The sequence below is a fragment of the Taudactylus pleione genome, unplaced genomic scaffold (assembly GCF_031769625.1).
Source record: "Taudactylus pleione unplaced genomic scaffold, aTauple2 ptg000376l, whole genome shotgun sequence".
NCBI lineage: Eukaryota > Metazoa > Chordata > Amphibia > Anura > Myobatrachidae > Taudactylus > Taudactylus pleione.
Window position 1 is genome coordinate 5,968,242 of NW_028284777.1, and position 24,219 is coordinate 5,992,460.

At 38.2% G+C, this 24,219-nt stretch overlaps 1 protein-coding gene across 3 annotated transcripts in view; it reads left to right on the forward strand.

The window, feature by feature from the left end:
- Positions 1-24,219, forward strand: part of AFF1 (ALF transcription elongation factor 1) — a 171,359-nt gene that overhangs the window by 141,863 nt on the left and 5,277 nt on the right. For all 3 annotated transcript variants that reach the window (XM_088445048.1, XM_088445049.1, XM_088445050.1), the window contains 9 exons: positions 5,707-5,801; positions 6,792-7,029; positions 7,964-8,058; positions 8,182-8,245; positions 14,424-14,560; positions 18,851-18,922; positions 19,044-19,137; positions 20,707-20,750; positions 22,373-22,596. In XM_088445048.1, the coding sequence (XP_088301174.1) occupies positions 5,707-5,801; positions 6,792-7,029; positions 7,964-8,058; positions 8,182-8,245; positions 14,424-14,560; positions 18,851-18,922; positions 19,044-19,137; positions 20,707-20,750; positions 22,373-22,596 (1,063 nt within the window). The remainder of the gene's footprint in view (positions 1-5,706; positions 5,802-6,791; positions 7,030-7,963; positions 8,059-8,181; positions 8,246-14,423; positions 14,561-18,850; positions 18,923-19,043; positions 19,138-20,706; positions 20,751-22,372; positions 22,597-24,219) is intronic.

The following is a 24,219-nucleotide window of genomic DNA, read 5'->3' on the forward strand; positions in this document are numbered from 1 at the left end:
CTAAGGAATGGGTCAAAAATTAAAATATGAATATGACCCCTCTTAGTTCTTAAGAAAAAATTATCTTAAATAATATTGATAACAACACTCGATAAAAGCTTACAGTAATACTTATTACCTTATCCTCACAACAACAACGTATTTAATCTCAAAGGCTTTCACAGTGTTACTATTAGTAATTAACATTCATAGCATAATCCATATGATATCGCAAATATTAATCTTAATTGCAGACATAATCTAAATAATATACACATAATGTTCTTAACCAGAAACATCTTGAGAAAGCCCTAGTGCATGATAGTGTTTTTTTTAAAAATTGCTTGTTCCTATATATGTCTAAGTGATGGGTTAAGAAATATATGTATAAAGATGGGAGATATATATATATATATATATATATATATATATATGTTTAATATATCCGATCTTTAACTTTTAGTATTAGTCACTCTAATGATGTAGATATAAACATTCAATTGGAGTAGGGAATAGAACTTATTACTTTATCCTTAGATGTATTAAATCTTAGAAGTTTTCACAATAATAATAATGATAACATATGCAGCAGGTTTTCACAATTTTAAAAATGATAACATTTATAGCATAATGTATATAATGTGCAAAAGCTATTCCCAATTATTGGCAAATTCCAAATAGTATACAAACAATGATTGTAACCGCAAGCATTGTGGAGAAGATAAAATATAACATATATGTATCTTACCTGAACCTGTATGATCAGTCCCACAGCAGTGATCAGCACATGGCTAATGGAGTCTATGGCTTCCTATTTGTTTACCTTAGCTAGATGACCTCACTTCCTGTAATTGCAATTTCCTGTGGCCGTAAATGCAATAAAATATCTATTTGTTTGCATACGGCACGTAACTACTCTATATATAGATATATTTATATAGTAACTGATTGGATGTGTGCACTTAATTAGTAGGATATATCGTTATAAGGCTGTTCTCTTTTTTTTTTTTCCCCTTAAAAAACGTAATGGGTATTTTTTTTCTCCTTTTTTTTTCTTTCCCCCAAAAAAACAAAAAAAAAAACGTAATTATCCATCACGCCCTCTCTGCGTGTCATTTTATTTCCTGGTTTGCGGCATGCGTTCCAGCAGCAGGTCACGTGGTCGCCGTCGACCACGTGTCCCTGCTGGATCGCGGCACCAATGGATTCATCACATGCACCTGTTTAATCAGTTGCATACTTAACATAGCCCGCACGTGTTCAGCCAAACGTGGGCACTAGGGGACAATTAGCTTTCTGTTATCGGCCATTTATTAGAAGCTACCGATCGATATAGTGGCAGCCATTTTGGGGATGACTATTCTGTTATAACACAATATAGAGACAAAGGGATATTTAATAACAAACTTTTAAACACGGGCATTAATTAGATAGAAAATTCTACATATACAGCCATCATATGGGAGTTTAGATTGGAGAACAGAGACTATAAATAATCATTTAGTTAAATCATTAGCTGCGGCCATTTTGTTGGAGAACATATTAATTTGAGCTTTATAATGTTAAATGATGTCAGACTGCTAAAACTATTTTATTTTAACTTTTACAGTGATTATTTTTAAGGAGAAGGACTGTATTTCATATAATTGAATTTATCTAAAATTATCAAACTTAATTTGTGTGCAATCCATATCATTAATCTATTAATATAAAGTGATGATTAAACTACTAAAATATAAATATGTGTAGTGCACTTGTTATAAACTAACTATGAATAATGATGTAAGGTAAATCTTTTTTATATAAATGTGCAATAATATACCTTTATTTGCCCCCCCCTTAAATTTGTGAAGTGATTAATACTTTCCTAAAATTAATAATATATCCTTATATTACAGAAGTGTGATTATGCTCATTATTTTACTATTTCAATTCTATAAAATGCTTTTTGGTTTTACAACAATCCCCAATAATATTTTCTCTTAGTTCTAGTGTACTATTCACCTGTGTGTTTGTGTGTATGTATATATATATATATATATATATATACACACATACAAATGTATATATTTTTTCCTAACTTCAATTTCTAATATATGATTACAAAGCTGTACTACTCTTTTTAGTTCCCCTATATATTGACTATGGAACCCTATTTATTTCTCTAAATAATTATTATTTATACTGTACAATAGTTTACATGTTCTTCTTAATTAGTAGAATATATAAATACTAATAATCTAATTTACCAAAAAAGTATCCCAAAACATATATATTTTCAAAAAAAATTACGGGTCAATCCTCCATTATAAAATTAATGAATATCTTAAAAATCTAAGAAGTACAACCAGATTTTCTGCTTATTTAGATAAATGCCACTACATCAATATTTTCATTTAGACCTGCTGTACATGATGTGTCTAACGTACATATCCAAAAAGATTCCCTTTTGGATAATTCTAATTCTCAACTCCCATCTCTGGCATTAGCCCTAATGTGCTCCAAAGCTGTAAAAGTTAATCCCTTAATATTTGATTGGTGTACCTCTTTAAAATGTCTAGGTAGACTGTGTGTTAAAATTTTGTTACGAATGTTTCGCAGATGTTCTTGGATGCGGATTTTTAGTGGTCTTTTAGTTTTCCCTATATACGTTTTTCCACAGTTACATGTGATTCTATATATCACAAATGTAGTGTCACATGTGATAACATCTCTAATAGTGTATTTCATGTTACATTTATTTTTGTTAGGGAGAACAAAATAATTATTTTCCATATGCTTGCAGCATATGCATTTGCCACAAGGGAAACATCCTATTATTTTCCCTCTTTATCTGTCACTTTTTCTGCCATTTTTTATTTACTAGGTACTAGTATACTCTTCATGTTAGCTGCTCTGCTGTAAATCATTCTAGGTTCTTGAGGGAATTCTGGGCCCAATATGGGATCTTTCAATAATATAGTCCAATGGTGTTTTAGGATGTTTTTTATCTTATTACTCTCTCTATTATATTGGGTAATAAACGGCTTGACTTGTAGGCTTTGATCATTGGTTTTGTCTTTTTTCTCTTATAAGAGAGCATTCCTATCTAATTTGGAAGCTTTTCTCATTGTTTCTGTTAGCCTACCTTTGTCATATCCTCTTTCTTCAAATCTTTTTTTTAATATAGTAGACTGTTCCCAATATTGACTCTCATTGCTACAATTCTTACGTATCCTCACGAATTGAGCATATGGTACATTGTTTATCCAGTATGGTAGATGACAGCTTGAAGATGGTATAAAGCTGTTAGCATCTTCTTCCTTGAAAAAAGTTTGTCTCTATTTTGCCATTTAATTTCCCCTCCAAGACTATATCTAAATAGTCAATAGTTTCTTTATGTAGTTTGAGTAAATTTTAAGTTGAATTTGTTATTATTAATGTATGTTATAAATCTATCTATACTGGCTAAATCGCCCTTCCAAATCAAGATAAGATAATCTATATAACGATGGAAAAAAATTATATTGGTAACCTCAAATTCAGACCTGTAGATATATTGGCGTTCCCAGGATCCCATCAAAATATTAGCATATGATGGGGAAAATTTAGTGCCCATTGCTGTACCTTGTCTTTGCAGAAAAAATTCCCCCCTCGAATTCAAAAAAATTATGTTCTAAAATAAAGGCTATACTTTTTAAGATAAAATCCCTTTATTTAAGGTTTGATTCTCCAGAGATTTTTAATGTCTCCTCTATAGCTTGAATTCCTTTTGCATGTGGAATAGAGGAATATAGGGCCTGCACATCTATTGTGAGCCAGAGGTATGATGGTAACCATATAGTGTCTTTCAAAAATCTTAGTAGACTAGTGGAATCTTTTAGATACGATTTTAGGTCTCTAACAAAAGGTAGTTTCAGATCTAAAAAGATACAGACTTTTGTCCAGGAATGATGATGTTTGTCCATGCAAGATGACATTTTGCCTCTTTCTGAGTCCCATTTTTTGGAGGGAAAAATCTGAACTTGGCGTGCAAATTTGAACCTATCCAAGCCTGCACATCGCTAGTATATATGTGTGTATATGTATATATGTGTGTGTGTCTGTGTGTGTGTCTGTGTGTGTATATGTGTATGTATGTATATATATATTCTCATAAAATGAAGCAGCACTCCTCAATCCACATGTATACTGCAATACGTTACATAAGCCGGTGCCCTCCATAAGCCAACACTCTGTGGGAGATGCTGTATGAAACCAACGTTTCAATGCTTTGTGTTGCATTTTAGTCAGTACCCAGTACTGCCATCATGGATTTTTTATATATGTATTGTAAAAAAAATAAAGTCCCCGGTTTAGGCGACTGTCTGTTCGTTCAAGCTAATCTCTTGAACCACTGGACGGATTTTGATGGAGTTTCATTATCCTATACAGCATTGGTCGAGAAAGGTTTAGGTGTATGAACCGTCAGTCTGTGACAAAAGGGAGCTGAGCAGTGACGATTTTACTGAAGCAAAGTCACAGAATAAACTGTTGTGCTGTGTGAGTGACTGCTGCTGCAGGTGCGAGGGCTGTGCTCTGATTGGCTATCTGGGACAGTGAGAGCCAATTAGAGCTAGCAATTAGCCCTGTTGCTTAGTAGCAGCCTAGAGAAGGGAAGGAGTCAGGGACTGAGCAGGGTCACGTCATAAGCAGACAGAGTGTCAGAGACAGTCTCTAATTGACCCATGAAGATGCCCTGATGCAGACACAGTAGCCAGGAAGGAGCCAGGGGAGGCATAGCTAACACAAATTAAAAAAAAAAAACAACCTTCGGAGCACCATTGAATGATTTAAAAATGATAAAAACACTACCATCGGAACAAAAACAGTGATGATTAGTAACCATCGGATTCCAATGTCCATCCCTACACTGAACCTGAAGGCGATTTTCAGCCACAACCCCACCACCATGAAGTGCTCCATCTCCAGTGTGATGATCCTGCTCATCCACACGCCCTCAGTGAATAGAAGACACTTTCATGGAGTGCTGTTCTTGGACAGGGGCACCACGGCAGTGAAGCTCAACAGGAAGACCTGGAAATACATGGTACACTGTGCGAAGAGGACATGACTCATTGCCATGTGCGCACCCCGGGCAGGGGTGCGCATGGAGGCTGCAGAATTATTCACAGGTTCCCCATCCCAGGGGACATGCTGCTGATAATGCTTACGGTAGCTGCAATACAAATCTCTCATCCATGATCCTCCTGCCCTTCCAGGCAAATCCCAGTGGCTGGGCCCCAGCAAGGGGGATTGTCATAACACTGTTGAGATGCAGGTGCAAGAGTGAGAAGCAGGGGTTGTGGTAAGAACCAGTGGCAGAAGTGAGAAACAGGGGCCTGTGGTGAGATGCAAGAGGCTGTGGTGAAATATAGGAGGCTGTGGTGAGATGCAGGGGGCAGGAGTGGGAAGGAGGAGGCTGTTGTGAGATGCAAGGGACTGTGGTGACATGGCGTAGGTTGTTATGAGATGAAGGGTGATGTGGCTAGATGAAATTACTCCACTGTGAAGCTGGGGCAGGTCGCTACTGTGTGTATGTGTATGTGTGTGTATGTATATATATATATATATATATATATATATATATATATATATATATATATAAGGTTTACAAGGAACATTTATTTTACATTGCTAATTTGATTGCACACTAAGTAATTTTTTTTTAAAGTAGTTTTCCCCCTCCTTCTGCTTGCATATTCCCAGGTAGAGGACAGCGAGAGAAATGGCACACACAAGAAAATAAAGTTGGAAAATGACACTAAGGTCTCTTCTAGTCGCAAAGACCCATCCTCTAAAAAGTAAGGGTTCTTTATAATGTGATTTTATGAAATGTTTTAATGCATTTACTCCTAGGCTATGAAACATTTGTAATTGTGGTATTGTGCTTATTTGTAAGTGACATCTAAAAAAGTTGCATATGTACCCAATAAAATGTCATAGCACTTAAGATATAAATTAATACTTTTGTCTCTCAAAAGCCCATATTTAATACGGTCTGCCATGTTATTTACTGTCCACCCAAAGTCATCATGTGCAGTGTGTTGGTAATCTATTGGAATATAACGAATATAACTTTACAGTAAAGGCCAATAAGTCCTGAAAAAAAAAAAAAAAAGATAGCATTTGCTTAGGTACACAAAGAATAAGTACAATGATTCCCAATATAATCTAAACCTCTGTAGCTTTAAAGTTGATCGTATTTACGAAGCCTTAAAATACTTTTGTCATTATAGTATATATATATTATATGCTGTGTATATTCTGCTAAATTAAGTTCCTGGAACAAAATATATTTAAGTTATAGTGGTCCTTGCAGAATTAGCTTCTTTTTTTATTATTATCCTCTATATATTCCTCTTATGTTGGCCACATGCTGCAAACCTGTAGCGATATTTGCCAGTGATCACTATCTATTCATTTGAAATAAACTTATGCCACATCCTTATTTTCATTCATCTTGATAGTCACTGGCGCTGAAGTAGTGGTGAGTGAAATACAAAAAAAATAGCATTTTTGATTATTGCTTTGTTAGAATTACATCTGGTCATCTCTAAAAAAATAAAATAAACTGTAGATATTTTTCCATATTCTGTCCTGTTATTGCATAAGTGATAAGCATATGGTTATCTCCAGTATTTAAACACTGGGATTGATAATTATCTTTTGAGAGTTCAGAATGTCCTATTTTTACAATATGTCACTAAGAATCAGATATACATCCCTGTGATTAGTTTTATTTTTTATATGCAAAAAAAAAAATCTAAGTGTCACATGAAATATATTCCCAGGGTGCCTAAAACCTCTTGTGAGGACAGTGAAAAGGAACATCGGCAGCAGAAAGCGATGTCTCCCCCTCAGCACACACATAAGACATCTGAGAAGGTAGCACAGAAGAGGCGCCCCAGTGAGAGCAGCACCTGTAGCCAGCAGTCCTCAATAAGTAGCAGAAGTACTAGTAAAAAAACAACCACTCCCAAACAAAGGATGGTGGAAGAAAAGAACATGGAACATACAAAAAGCAAAAAGGTATGTATATTGATTGAACTGGGACTGGGAGTCTTCTCTAATCTCTCAGCGGCCTTTATGGCTGTAAATTCCACCAGGTAGATTTTGCTGATGCTGGCATAATGAGGAATGTACTTCTGTGAATGAGCATACAGAATGCAGTGTTGCATTGGTTTCTCTCTAAATGGTCTGATTGTTTTGTGTGCTTTAGATGACCATGATCTAGTGCGATAAATAAAGTTATTAATCCTTACCTGGTGCTGAATGGGGATATCAGTGGTACATTTCCATAATAATGTCAATTTGCACCTAAGCATATTGTTTGTTGTTTCTCTTAACCCGCATTGATGTGGTGCCACCAATTTTTTTGTCTGTTTTTTTTGCTGCTGAGAAATAAGGAAATCTATCATTCATATATGTCCAATATAATAACAAGCAGTGATTCATCTTCCAATAACAAATTTACCAGTAGGCCCTACTTAAGGACAATTAAAATACAGGAAAAACTATTTAATACAGCACTTTTTTTTTTTTAATAAGAGACACAGAACCAGAAGTATGATGATCCTGTCCTGGAACGCTTTATAGGTGATAATATACCAGACAAGCAACGCTATGTTACAAAGCCATGTATTAAGGTTCAATTATAACCATTAATCATGAAAAGTAATTGAAAGATTGAGATTTCTAGAGCTAAGGAATAGAATAGGAGAAGAATTTTAGCTGTGTTGATATGTCAAACAGTGAGCATACCAGCCACAACAAAATGTAGGTGGTATATCAGTCATTTTACAGGTTTTTCTTGCAAATACAGATTTAAACTTCAATATTTTTCTATATTCTTGTTTACATTTTTAAGTCGGGTAAAAAAAAAAATTGTTATGCAGCTTATACTAGTACGTGATAGTACTCTTTCTTAACAGTTATGGACTAAATTTTTTATAAAAATTTCCAGGGTTCTACAGAAAATAACACAAATCCTTTCCCAGTGCCTTCTTTGCCAAATGGTAATGCCAAGCCAACAAGACCTCAGCTGAAGTTTGAAGAAAAGTACGTTGTTGTGTTCTTACTTCTCAGTATGCTTAGCTAAACTTGCCCTAACAGTATTCATTGTCTGTATCCTGGGACATGCAAGAATTGTGTGTTTGTTAAATTCTCCACTCTTTCCTTTAGGTTACATTCACCGGAATATTATATGAAGGAGGCCAAAAAACTGAAACATAAAGCTGATGCCATGGTAAGTGTTTTACACCTGATCAAACCAGTCTTATAATTGTAAGTTGCAGCAGTGTGTACTGTGTGTGTGTGTGTGTGTGTGTGTGTATATATATATATATATATATATATATATATATATATATATATATGCCGCCAGGGCCGTTGCGACTCATTTTTGCCAGACAATGTGTCTTAATTGCAATCGGATGCAACAAATCACTTCGGGCGATTGCACTAATTCTTTTGATATTCAACACTTTTACATCTGTGTGCGACTGAATCTGTATTTGCAGCGCAAGGGATCTTGGCGTGGTAAAACGCTGTGGTGGATGCATCATAGCACTTTGTATACAAATTCAGACTCCGTTGCACGCAAACATACAAGTATCGTATATCAAATTAATCAGTACAGTCTCCTAAAACAGTTTGCCGCATCCGATTGTGACTTAGATGCATTTTCTGTTTGGCTCGTCGGGTATGGCCAATTTGGGGTGACTGCAGCAATAGTGTATGAGGACACATCTTTATAGAGATATAGATATATAGACGCACACACTTTAGCCGTGACAATGGACAAGTGTAAGGATCTGAGTTACTTTGAGTTACTTTAAGTTGTGATGGCTTGACGACTGGGTCAGAGCATCTACAAAACGGGTAGGGTGTTACTGGTATGCAGTGGTTAGTACCTACCAAAAGTGGTCCAAGGAAGGACAATCTGTGAACCGACAACAGGGTCATAGGCGTCCAAGGCTCATTGATGAGCATGGGGAGTGAAGGCTAGCCCGTCTGATCCTGTTCCACATGAGAGCTACTGTATCACAAATTGCTGAAAAAGGTAATGCTGGCTATGGTAGAAAGGTAAAAAAGAAGTGGCTTGGCTACACATCATAATCTTAAGGTGCATACACACATAACGATTTTTTTGAACGATTTGTCGTTAACGTCATTATCGTTCAAAAAATCGTTCAGTTTCTGAGTTATAACTATGAACAATAATAGTTCAAACACGCTCCCGTTTGTAGTTTGTAGTTATCGTACATCGTCCATTTCAGACTGTCCAACATAACGATTTTCATTAAGGGAAGGAACATTTTTCGTTCATCGTTGTAAAAGTCGTTCATTACACTTCAAAAATCGTTTACTTTTTCAAGGTAAAATCTGACAGAAAATCTGAACGAAAATCGTTGGCTACAAAATCGTATGCACCATTAAACATAATAATAGGTGCTACCATGCTGAGACCTGTTGTTCTACAGCAGAAAAGAAGGGAGATAAGCAGATGCACACTATAAGCATTAAGAATTCTAATCAAAATATTTATAATAATTAACATAGTTTTTAATGTAAGGTTTCCTAGTACATACTTGGCCAAAGATGTTTGCCCACCTACCACGTCACGGTGAACCTTATAAGGTGGGTCCCTAACATCCCTAATACTGACACATTAAATAATTTATCTATGACTTACCTTTTATAGAGCCCATTAAATGTGTGTACTGCAATGCAAAGGACCCATACCAACTACAATCACCTGGAGCCTTCAAATGTATCTTAAATAAACACATACACATAGGAAAAAAGGAGGGTCTGAGCTGCACATCCTAATTTTAAACATCATAATAGGTGCTACCATGCTGAGACCTGTAGTTCTACAGCAGAAAAGAAGGGGGGAGAAGCAGATGCACACCTAAGTCACAAAGGTGTCAGGACACAGAGTGCATCGCAGCTTGCTGCTTATGGAGCTGCGTAACTGCAGACTGGTCAGACAGCCCCTGTCCAGCGCCGAAAGTATCTAAAATGGGCGCATGAGCATCACCATGGAGCAATGAAAGAAGGTGGCCTGGATGAATAACATTTTCATTTACATCATATACGTATACATCCGTGTGTATGTGCGTTGTTTGCCTAGGGAAGAGATGGCACCTGGATGCACTTTGGCAAGCCTGTGGAGGCAATGTGATGCTCTGGACAATGTTCTGCTGGGAAAGCTTAGGTCCTGGTATTGATGTGGATGTTACTTTGACACATAAAGGCCTCACCTCACAACTTACAGGACTTAGTTCTTGGTGCCAGATACCACAGGACACCTTCAGAGGTCTTGTTGAGTCCACGCCACGACGTGGTCAGAGCTGTTTTGACGGCACAAGGGACACCTATACCATATTATGGCTGTGTGTGTAAATATGTATGTATGTGTGTGTGTGTGTATGTATGTATATGTGTGTGTGTGTGTATATATATATATATATATATATATATATGTATATATATATATTATACACAGCAATTACGGCCGGCACTCCAAAGGGCTAAAGATATAATATGTGCCTGGTGCCTTCCTAGAATACCTATCCCTGTGTTGGGAAGGAAAAAATATAAGCAGCAATGGGTGGCACTCCCGGCGACTTCACAAAACACACAAACGCTCGTGATACTAAACTTAACATCACAAGCGTTTGTGTGTTTTGTGATGTTGCCAGGAGTGCCGCCCATTGCTGTGTATATACAGGTTGAGTTTCCCATATTCAAAATGCTTGGGACCAGGGGTATTTTTAATAACAGAATATTCCGTATTATGGAATAATTGCATACCATAATGAAATATATTGGGAATGGGACCCCAATATACACACAGAATGCATTTGTGTGTTATATACACCTTATACACACAGCCTGCAGATCATATTATATAGAATATTTTCAATAATTTTGGGGCTCAATCAAAGTTTGTGTACAGAAATTAAATTAAGTTATGTTTCATATACACCTTATACAAACAGCCTGAAGGTAATTTTATAAAATATTTTGAATAATTTGTGCCTTAGACAAAGTTTGTGTACATTGAACCATCAAAAATCAAAGGTTTCATTATCTCAGTCATGCTAAAAATATTCCGTATTTCGCAATATTCTGTATTTCGGAATATTTGGATATGGGAGACTCAACCTGTATGTATATGTGTGTCTGTGTGTGTGTATATATGTATGTATATATATATATATATATATATATATATCATACTTACCTATCTTTCAGAATCTCTTCCCGGGAGAAGCCTGGGTAAGAGAAGCAGCAGGGGGCCGATGGGGCGGGGCCTAACGAATCGCGTCATTAAGCCCCGCCCCCTCACTGCAAAACTGCCGCGATTTGGATAAAATTTACATAGGGGCGGGGCCAAATGCTGTGATTCATGCAGAATCACATCTTAAGCCCCGCCCCCTTCACGGAGACCCGCGATCGCCGCGGGTATTCTCATTCTGCCCACTTCACTAGGAAGTGGGTAGAATGCAGGAGAAATGCCTACCCTTCCGGGGGTGCGGGGGGTTACCCGAAAAATCGGGAGCCTCCCGCGAAAACCGGGAGGGTAGGCATGTATGATATATATATATATATATATATATAAATAAAACAATATAGGCAGTACTGTCACATGCAGCATGTGATGATAAATCCAAGTTATTTCATTTGACTGACGGCAAACTACAGTTGCCAGTGTATACCAAGCTGTTCTATCTCACTGCACTGCAGTGATTTAGGTTAGTGCTGCTTGTTAGAGAACAGTGACATTCTCAGAACTGTTCTGTGGAATTTGGCCTCAGGTATTCCCAGTCCTACACTAACCATACAACACTGCAGAATGGTTTAACCTTTCTTGTCCCAGCTCTATTCCTGGACTATAAAACCCAAGGAATGCAGATTGTAAGATTTAGTGGAGAAGACAAAGATTGTATAAATGGTGACATTTTGCTGCTTGGAACCCTGTTAATATAGATGTAAAATTCATCTTAACTACTATATCGCTGGAAGGTTTTCTTCCCTCCACGTTTTTATGTTTGAGGTGTGCCCTTTGCATTGCAAATAATTTTAATGTAATTTTGTGTTTCTCAGAGAAACTTTTTTTGGGGGGGGGGGGCATATCAGAGCATCTGTTTTTTTATGTAAGAAAAAATAGTAAAAATTAAAGAAATACACTGTTTGATTTAGCTTTTATACATATTACACAGGCTGTGCAAGCCCATGAATGTACCTTTTATAAGCAGTCCACCAGCTCTACCAAGTATATATGTAGTTCATTTTACATATAGTGTAGTTTATTTTAAAATGATCTGCTGTAAATTATAGGATTTTTTCCCTTTCATTTATTGTATTTATTTATTCTTATTTTTTTTAATTTTGGAGAGACTTTTGCTTATTTTTTGTTGCTGCCTTTTTTGCAAGCACTAAAGGATGCACTAGAAATGTCAGTTTATATGGATTTAATGGTGCTAGCCAGCAGGAATAAAAGGCTAGAAGTCTGCCCTGGAACCGACTGCCTATAGCTGGGGACAATCCTTGTGACATCACAGGATTTTCTGTGCAGAAGTTGCAGGTACTGACTTTGAACTGATCCTGGCACCTTCTTATCTGTAATTATCCATTGCCAATTTCTGTGTCTGCCCTTTTCTAAAACTGCAATGCATGTTTATCCAGCTATCACTGTGTCATTTTAGCATAGAGCACTGTCTGCACGTGATCAAATGGCCCAATAATAGATATTGCCTTGCATAAAAAGTCCAAAAATGTGACACACAGGCCCAGATTTATCGCGTGATATTCTTGTTATTACTCGTTACTAGTTTTAAATGGTGCTCCAACCAATCAGCTCCTTTCATGCGTTTGAAAAATGACAAGGGCTAATTGGTTGCAGCACCATTTAAGATGAGTAACAAGTGAAAACAAGAATACCGCTTATTGATAAATCTGGGCCTTGGTTCAGCTATAAAGGTCTGGTATTACACTTTTAATGCACTTGGATTTTGTGCATCCTGGATCCCAGGGGCGGAACTAGCGGTGGGGACCGCAGCTGGCGGCATTATCAGCAGGCCAGCCAGGCACTATAGTTAGTCAGGCTGACTTATTATAGTATACCAGCGGTGGCAGCCGCACCACGGGCCGTAATAAAGAGGGAGGCCCGTGGAGGCTTCAATTTTTTTTGTCAGATTGAGCAGGAGTCAACTTCTGGGGAAAGTCAATTGGTTTTGCTTGTTTTTTTCGCTTCAGGTCAATGTACACTGTTTAGGATGTTAGTTGTTTTCATGTCACAACTAATATTAGTCTGACATGTTTAATGTAGATTATGTTGTTTTCTGGAGCTTGTTGTAATAATGGGAGCTGTTGATTTTAAGACTGACTAATCCTAGCAATTGTGAAAAGATTTTCAGAGAGAATGTATAGCCAAATGTTTTTTCTCCTCAAAAGCTGCTTGTGTGATATAGGGACTGTTTGCCATATGTTTCCTGGCAGTCTGCCCTCTTTACTGTTTACATTCCTGCAAGAAAGATTAACTACTCCCCTGTATGAGCTTTTAGCTGTACACGAATATGGCAATAAATGATTTAACGACTTTAGAGACGTTGTGTGCTGTGTACTGCTGTGTCGTACAGTGAAAGCATGGGCATGGTCCACAACAATAGCAACAACAACCGGATCAGAAATAGTGGTGTGTGACAGATTCACTATTCCTTGTGGCAAAGCTAGAGGTCTGTAAGTTTAGGGGGAAATGTATCAAGCCTTGGAGAAAATTATAGTGGAGAAGTTGCCCAAAGCAACCAATCATTTATCTAGCACAGTCTTTGAAATGACAGAAGCTGATTTATATGCTTTGGGTAACTTCTTCACTTTAACTCTCTCCAAGGCTGGATACATCTCCCCTTTAGACACGTGTTATATCTATTTACAGACAGGATCAACCTTTGTACATAACAAAAAAATAATAATCTTTTTCTGAGAGCAGATAATTAACTGACATGATGACAAATCTATGGTGTAATGCTGGGTGGCTTTCTGCGATGCTATATCTGGAATTTGCCTTATCTGCCATTATTGAATTCCTCTACAGTACCTGTGTATTGGGGTCTACAAGTTGCTAATAGACTTCAAAATTATTTACCAAGGAAGTGACTACTTTTATTGAGCCTCTCATTACAGTAATGGGATTACCCATAAATCCCACAAATAGCATTGTGTTTCAGACACCAAATGACATGCCACTGGCTGATTACACTTATTGACTAGCCAATGGTTTCTGATTAGAATCATTAAGGAGAAGAATTAATGCCTTGTTTTGTATGCAAAATGTTTGAGGAATGGCTTTTCATTTCATTGTATTGACTGGAAGTTTTTAATTGTTTTGTTTTTCTTTTTGCATGTCATTTTAGTCGGACAAAATTGGGAAATCATTTAACTACTTGGATGCTGCCATGTTTTTCATTGAGTGTGGTATTGCAATGGAAGCCGATGTACAGGCACCGAAGTCTGCCTACACTATGTTTGCTGAAACAGTTGATCTCATTAAGTAAGTGTTACAGTGATGTTTTCCGTTTAATTTAAAAAGTCTTGTATTATCATTTGAATTGGTACAGAGAAGGAAAAGAACAGACACAGAGCTATGAGTAAGAGTAATGCTGGCCATGCACCTGCACGATTTCGGGCCGATTGCCCGATTTTCGACGAGTCCTTAAGATGGATCCTGTGAAAATCGTGTATTTTTGCAGTAAGATACAATCCGATTCGCGCTCCTGCAGCTCCTGTCGCATGATCAGATGTGCAGCACATATGTTCCATCCTATGGTGTGCAGCTCGTACCGTTCATTTTGTGCATGCAATGGATCGTGCGTCCATTCAAGTCATTTCAATTACTTTTTCCCTGATGAGCGTGTGAGGCACACGATCGATCGTACGACAGATCCTGTGCTAAGAAAAACAACAAATATGCTGCCGGGACTGCCAGGGAGCTCCGGGGAGTCGGATGGTGAATCTGATGCTGGTTGCGCAGGTGTATGGCCAGCTTAACAGATTTTACTTATTAGGTTGCCAAACAGGACCAGGCATGTAGAGTATCCAGTGTAGGAAAGCCCAGGCAATACAAAGTCACTTTAGACCTTTTATGCTGGAGAGGGAACGATGGTGCACTGATGTGCAGGCCACGAGAGAGTTTGCAACGTATTCCCCCAGAGGTCAATTCATTATTTATATCCCAGTCTGACTCTTATGGTGTATAAAGCGTGATCATTAAGTATATAAAGGTCGATGGCAGAAGAATTTACGTAGTAATGGCTATCCCATGTTTATTCCATTCAAGGTTACAGGCTTGTCTCAAAATAAATTCTGCCCCAACATATTGCCTCTTGAAAAGCACAGTGCAGTTTCACATGTCTTCATGAACTTTGTTCTGGAATTCTACAACACTTCACTATGATGAATGAGGAATAGAATGTGTAATAATAAAGGGCAGAATGTGATGCACATGTATGTGTGTATGCATATATGTATGTGTCTTTATATACATGTATATACTTGTCAGTGCAAAGAAGTTGTTTTTTACAGTATCAGTTTTCAATCAAACAACTGCAGCTACAACCTTGTGAGGCTCAGAGCCCATAGTGTACTATTGTAAATAAGCGTAAGTTAAACCAATTAGACCCGTACTTTGAATATAAATGTAAAGTGATTATCTCAATGGTGATTTCAGTACTTTGATGGAAGGTCTAACAATGCTACAGATCAATCACAAACAGACCTCCATAGCGTGAAAACTATGTAACAATTTTTACGAGCTTAAAATGTGCTCACGTTAAATAAGATAAAACATTACCTCAAACGGGATCCGGTGAAAATCCAGACGGGATGCCGGTGCTTTGAATGCCGGTGCCGGAATCCCAACATCTGTCAGAATCTCGACGCTGGCATCCTGATGGTAAGTACTGGGGTTAGGGTTAGGCACCAGGGGGAGGTTTAGTGTTAGGCACTAGAGGGGAGGGTTAGGCACTAACGGTGCTGGAAGGGGGAGGTTAGGTTAAGGCACTGGGGGGGTAGGTTTAGACACTAGGGAGGGGTAGGGAGAGGTGGAGGATTAGGATACTGACCGACAAGTGTCTGTATCCTAACCCTGACAGGAAGCCGGTGCCGGGATTCTGACCACCTGGATGCCGTACGACGGCATCCCATACCCAACCCATCTCAAACATAGTGCTCCATGAGCTCCTGTCCACGGCTTACAATTCCACAGATCCTGGATATATTGATCATTAGATCATTGGGACTCCAGACTGCTCACAGCTTGGACAGACGCAGGGGAGGCCTCCCACCCCTAACTTTATATATATATATATATATATATATATATCCAAAATCCGGCACTCACAGAAAAAATTGTATTCTCTGCCAGGTGCCTTCCAAAGTCGACCTGTATCCACAGGTCCACTACACATACAGTCCAACGGGCGGCACTCCGGACAGAAAATAACGACCAAATCCCTTTGGACTGTATATATGTGTATATATATATATCACTTTAACATTTGTCACATAACTCTAAGGCTGGCCACACACTTGTACTAGCGGCAATCATGCCGACGGAGGTGGCGATTTCCCATCGCCCGACTCCAAAGGAGATTGCCGGTACAAACTTAAAATATTGAATGAACGACAGAGCAATGACTGTTCCGACCTTCATTATTATGTACAGTCTTGCATGCGATATCGTGTAATTGGTCGTGCAGCATGGCCAATCACACAACATTGCATGCGACCCGTGGGAGCACGCAGTCTGGCATACACACTGCATGATATATGCCCAATTTGTCATTCCGATTTGCCTAAATCAGGTCGATATTGTGCAAGTGTGTACCCACCATTAGCTGATTGCGATCACTTACAATTAGTGATCATAAGTAGATCTATATCAAAGTAAAATGGAAGTGATAGTATAACAACATATAGCAGTAGTTTTACACACAACATAGTTTTAAACACATTTCACATTTATAAACATGTATAGATAAAAATTCCCATAAACCATTGTACAATTCCATGATCACATAAACGAATACCATAGATGAATGGTTACAACTTATTAATATGAACAGGCTCTCCACCACTAATAGTGTGAGAATACACTTATCCACTAGTGAGAAACTACATAACTAGCTGACATTTTGCGTCTTTGTCTCCTGTATCTATCTGCCAGTGAAGATATACATTACATCTAGCTAATACACTGTCTTCATCGTTAATTACATAAAAGCTTCTGAGTCTTAGCCTGCTAATTATATAGCAAATGCATTTTTATATTAGCATTATAAAAAATACATTACAACTAAAACAATATATGTTCCCATGATGATGTAAACTAGAGCTATAGAAGCATAATTACACCTCATTAATATTGTGGTTATACACTAACCTCTAACTACATCTTTTCCACTGACCGCATTGAACATAAAATTGAGCTGTAAACAACCCTACGGTCACCCATTTACAATGATCCTATATTTCAAAAACCACTACGCTGAAACCTTTGTTTCCAAAAAGGACACTACATCTATCCCTTCGCTTAATCCATTGGGAGTTAATCTGTTGAGGCTGTAAATTAGGAACTATTCTTGCTTTAATAAATAACGCGCTCCATCACACCCTCTCTCATTTTAGGGGACAATTTGTATACCCTTAAGAGAGGAGGAATCCACATAATTTTGGGCATAGCTCTGCTCTTTATCAAACCTTGATGAAGGGCAGAGCTACCGCCCAAAATGTTACTGATATCTTTGGCTGTGCTTTAAGCCTAAAAAACACATTGGTGTTTTTGTACAAACATTGGCGTGCTGTGCATCTTTATACCATATACTGTTGATGTCTCTGGCACCCTAATTTGATGTACCTGCTGAGCAGAGTGGCCAACTACTGAAAATATATATATATAATATATTTATAACTTGTAATTATTGAGTGCACCGTATATGCTTGATAAGCAAGCGTATAATGGTGTCTTTTGAAGACTTTGAGATCCTAGGACAGATCCTAGGACTTTGAGATCCTAGATCTCATTACAAGGATATTCACAATCAGCCCTCTTGTTTGGCAGTCATCCGGTTGTTATTTCACCCATTAATATTGAATTCCCATATATAGAAAGAGAATATTCACTTACTGGTGTAGTATTTTCTTAGAATTTATTATACACACCATACAACAAACAAAAAAAAATAATTACTGTACATTGAAGGTGCTTATCTGATTGTCCCAACGCCAGCAGGATGACATCAGAGAGAGAGAGAGAATGAGTCTTCAACGCGTTTCGTCACTTAAGCTACACAGAGCTGGACTTTATCTGGAGGGTATATTGCTGCCAAAACAGCTCTGACCACTGCATGCATAGACTCCACAAGACCTCTGAAGGTCAAAATTGTGCTACAGTGCTTTTTTTGGACCAACAGAGGACTAAGGGATCTATTTACTATGCTGTATTAGGAGATAAAGTGAACGGTGATAAGGTACCAGCCAATCCGCTCCTAACTGCCATGTCACAGGCTGTGTTTGAAAAAACAAACCAGATTACGACATTGTAAAAGCGATGATTGCCTCCTGATTTCATTTATATACTTATATGTAATTGGTTAGAAGGCTTTTATCAGGCAGTTGTGAAATTTGAGAAGACTTTGTGGCTGAATGAAAAACGTATTTAGCATATTGGTTATATCTTCATTAGCAAAGTGCTGGCTTTTTTTTTTTTTTTGCATTTTTTTTTGAAAGAACACAACCTGCTGCATCCAAATTAGGCTTCACTGTCACTTGTTTTGTCACCTAGATTTATTATGAAGTTGAAGAACTTCTCTGATTGCGTAGCACCTGCACATGAGAGAGCATTTGCAGTTTTATGGTAAGTATGTCTGATTTATGTTTTCCCTTCCCTGTGAAGAAGTTTTTTCTTTTCTTTACTACACTGTGTGAGATTAACATTTTGGGTACTCTTGTTTACTTATATTTTCTTGTAATCTCAGTATGCGTTGCCAGTCCGTTCTGTATATGGCAATGTTTCGCTACAAAAAAGACACTGCGTTAAAGTATTCCCGCACTCTTGGGGAGCACTTCAAGGTACTATATATTTTTTCTTATGTAATTGTGTATTTACACATGGCTAGTCATTATATAGCATTGCAGTAATTCAACATTTAATATTTTGTAGGGACGGTTTTCTAAATGTCCTGCTTATTATTTAATGATGACTAAGGATATCTGGTCAGATAACCTTTAAAGGGCCACCAGTCAGAGGTCCAGCTACTATTATTACTAGCTAATATTTATTAACTATGCAAATAAAATAATGAAGTTTAATATTGAAGAGTCCTGTTTTCCAAAAATATTTGCGGGATAGTTCCCAAAAGTACCAGTTTTCAGGAGGTACCCGCAAATATTAAGGATCCCTAAAATTTACCATGGAGGGACTACAGCAAATATCTCCAATAATCGGCCTCTGTCCCTCCATTTCCAACCTCAAAGCAGCCCCCTTAGGTTTCTATGAGTACTACTATGCAATCGGATTTACCAAGCTCTAGAATATGAAGTATTATGAATCCTGGACCCGGTAGCTAACGTTATCTGAAGATGGCGGTAGCATACAGTAGCCTATAGGTTACTGTATCTAGGATTATTTTGGAGAACGATCCTCCGGAACCCTTTCTCCATGTCCCCTCACTAAAAGATGCGCTGGGCGACGGCTGCGTATGCACAGTAAGCCCACAGATGCCGAACCAGAAAGCAGAGTGATAGCATAAACTGCTTCCGGCTCTTCCCCTGGGACGGGCTCTTATTGGGATCAGATGATATGGTAAATTCCAGTGAAAATATAAATTATCGCAATACATATTTACACAAAAAATATTTATCACATCCATATTAAAATTGTGGGTTGTAATAAATAGGCTCCATAATATAAAAAAAGTACTGGTTAGATTGGATGATACAGTAACTTTTCTCTCTGCTCTCATATGTTTTCTAGTTAAAACCAGAACCATCCTCTTTTGAGAGGAACTGAGTGTTTTTGTTACGCTTGAAGTATAAAGCTAGCTGTAAAATAGAGGAGTCTGTAGAGGGATAGAGGTGAATGATGTTTTTAGTGCTATTAAAGCTATTAAATTTGTTTTACATATGTTGTGTAGAATGTGGGGGATATCAATAAGCCCCGATAATTTTTGGCATACTAAAAAAGTGGGTTTCTCGTGTTTTTTTATTATTCTTTTATCACCAATTTTTTAAGCGCACAATTCAATTAGAGTCTGTTTTTCTCATGAGAAAAATGATTGGGAGTCACAAACAATATGAAAACATATAGAAACCATGATAAGTTCACAGACCTATGTGTTTTCAGTGGTGCCATCGTATAAACAGGCTATTTATCTTGGATTTCTTGGAACCTGCTGAGGTCCCAAAAATAGCCACGATAATAGCTGCCGGCAGCCGCACTTTGGGGCTAATTGAATAGCCCCGGGGAGACAATTATCCTGCGGTAATTTACCGCATGTAATTAAATTCCCCCCGATATATTTTTTAGAGAACACAGTACTTGGCTATTGGTTATTTTTTATCACGACACTTCATTTGCAAATGATAGTCAGACAGTTAATTATTCACTTCACTAATTATGTATTTTTTGTTTTACCTCAGAGTTCATCCAGAGCTGCACAAGCACCTTCTCCATGTGTTGCTAGGTAAACCGTACTAATTAGATGTAACTGGCTAAATTAGTTTCAGGGTTCTCTTTTATAAGGGTCATAACTTTCTTATTACCATTTACACCCATCTAGCAGTATAAACACAGGGCCTGATTTAGATGTGGACACTAATACATTAGCAGCTGAGATTTTGTACGCAGCTGCCGTGCGAACATAGGCTTATGCTACAGCTGCCTAAAAATGTATTGAAACGCCTACCGGAGGCCTCGCAGATCCTAGCAACTGCATACAAATACGCAGAATGGCCAAGGGAACTGAGACACTGGCGCCATATTTTCAGAGTACGGGATCTCAGATGTAGGCACATACACACCCTGAAAACGGTCACGACACGCGCATGTGTCTGCCTCCACTCTAGTACAAAATGGTCCCTGTCTATCACTAGTGAATAAATCCTTAGTCCACTGATAATCGCTCATCAAAATAGCATTCACATCTGAATCAGGCCCACAGTTCCTCCAGTGATACGGATATCGATGTCAATTAGTGGTTTCTTGGTGCCTTCTAATTTTTCAGACAATGCGACCTAGCTTGCAGTTGCCATCATCTGCAAAACAGAGGGATACAAATAAGTTTGGTAGAATTAATATTTTGGGTGATAAGAAGACTCCCACTCTAGTAGTGTTAGTGAGAAAATCAGTTATTGGATATAAAAAAAATCTATTTTAGATGATCATTCCCATTTAGTCTGCATATATGTAAGATATGTTAATTTAAGTATTAACGATTGCATTATTTTTCCTTACTGTCAAAATTTAATTGGGCTTACATGTGTACAGCAGTCTCATATTTAGCTGCAGACTTTAGCAGTGATTAAAATACTAGCTTTTAACTGTTGTTTCAATATTGTCGCATAGTAACAGTGGTCAAAGTTGGTCGGTAAACAATCGTATGTCATACTGGAGCTTCCCACCATATTGCTGGTGTAACTTGCCACTTAATGATCAGCCTTCTTACACAAATCTCTAATGCAAAAGCCATTGTATTTTAGTTACTTACATAAGCCTCAGTGTTTTGGTCTCCAGTAAAATGGCTGCCTAGAACTCAGTCATTAATAGAAACACGTTGATGGATGGATGGATGTTAATTAACTGAAGGGATAGAGACAGATGTCTACATGCTTTATGTTGTTTTCTGTCTCTGTTCTATGTGTGTCTCCGTGTGAGAGACATGGTAGAGTTGGGGGCCACAGATGAAATAGCACTTAATGTCTTTGTTTTTATTTGTTTTACTAAAATTAAGGCTAAAACTAATTCAAAAATTCGCTAAAGCTTCAGGATATTGGTGGACCCTGACCATTCAGTTACAATTACCATACCGCTAGATATAAATTTCCACTTTTGTCCACCATAAGACTGAATGTAGAATCGCTCTGGTTTTACTTTTAACCTCTGAAAACGAGCTCCTCCTGTAGCAGGAAGTAATGCAGACCGTGTACATTACAGGTGGTTGCTCCCAGTAAAAGTGGAGTGGACCACAGTAAATATCTACTAGCACGCATAGGACTTCTCTGTTTCTGTAATAATCGATAATATTTTAAAACAACATGTCCATGATTTCTTTCTTATCTGAGCTGCTCAATGTCTTGTTTCTGCTAGAAGTACCGGTACTCCTTCTCCTCTGTCCCCAACTCCTTCTCCTGCCAGCTCTGCGGGATCTCAGCCAGGGTCCAGTGCCAGCAACAGCGGGAGCCAGGGTTCTTCAGTTACCATCCCCCAGATGATACATCACATAGCATCATCGTATGTCAATATCACCTCCTACTTTCTCTATGCATATGACATATGGGAACAAGCTGATTTACTGGCAAAGAAACATAAAGGTATGACAGCTGCTTTCCATGTAAAGTGTTTATGTACAGTATATACTTTGTGTGCCGATGTTGAGTGTGCCAAGTACTTTGTGACTTAGCGGCACCAAAACACTAATTCTAAGGGCCTGATTCAGAGATGGACGGTATTACACAGCCATACAGAAGCAACTGTGCAATACCGTCCAACAAAATGCAAATGCAGCAGGTGGGATCTGGAGGAAATGGACACCTCCTTGCTGCATCTGAGAGATAGACGCTGCCTTGAATCACTATTGCAATCATAGCGACCATTGGTTGCAATGGTTGCCCCTTTGGCCAGGCTGCGTAAGCTGAAGCTTACCTCAGCCTGTCCAGTGCCTGGCAGTTATGAGGCCAGGAAGTCTGCCTCCAGCAACGTAGACCCTGACCTCATCCCTCCAGGAAAATGGGGGCAACATGCTGTGGCTAGGAGACACTGCTAGTGGACTAACAGATGGAGGGCTACACATGCACAGTACACATCCTGCACATGTGCAATCCTCCAACTATCAGAGATGTGCGCTAACCACCGGGTTAGCGTACATCTCTGAATTAGACACCGAAGTAAACTATAAGCAAAGTAAGGCACAAAATGGAGGGAAAAGTAGCACAATTGAGGAAAAGGTACACAATCTACGGTAAAAGACAGGTTCGATACAAGTGACCTGCACCAAGCATTATGATTTATCTACAACTGCATAGAAATTCCTTAGCGCCAAAAAGCCCTAATCCAAAGTACACCAAGTAGCAAAATTGAGGAAAAAGTGCACATCACTGGAATGACGCCAGGGTGGGTGTATGAGGGCATATCTGTGCATGTATGCTTGTCCTTTCATGCAGCACGTATTTATTAGTGAGTTACTGGGTTAGAAAATATGTAAGGTAGATCTCACTAGAATGGCAGAGGGGTTTATATAGTTCACAATAATATATATGTCAACACACACTTCCCACCATTTTCAATTTCACTGTGTAAATTTCACTATAAGGCGATTTTCTGCACAGGCCCCAGAACGCTAGTGTAAAAAGTGGTATCATTGTGACTTTTCAGTGTCAATTTCATTCTCAGGGGCTTTTTACTGGTTTACAGTAATGCTATCCTGGGCGAATGGTCGGAGGGTTAAGGCACACATCCACTAGACGACAGGCAAAAGACTGCAGGATTACGACATTGTAATCGTGCAGTCTTGTCTTTCTGTGATGTGCCCTCATTGAACGAGCAGTCGTTCAGTGAAGGCACATCAATCATCTGCAAACATGTTGAACCTGACGATATCGTCAGGTTGTACAACATATTTGTACGATGATAGATGTCTAAACGACCAACAATTTTCGAACGATCGGACAATATCGATATTGTTCAATCACTCAATTTAATCGTTTAGTGGATGTGTGCCTTTAGATATCTGACAAAATAAACCTGATCAACTTTTCCACCAAATAAGTCAAGCTAAGCAGACATAATCAGTTGACGCAGATTGATTCTGTTCTATGTCATTACCGTGGGTAGCCCGAGAAACCAGAGACCAATCACCCATTTCAAGGTTCTGCTACTGAAATGACGTAGGTAGAATCTTTTTCTAAGTGTCTGTAATATATATGCACCGTGTGTCT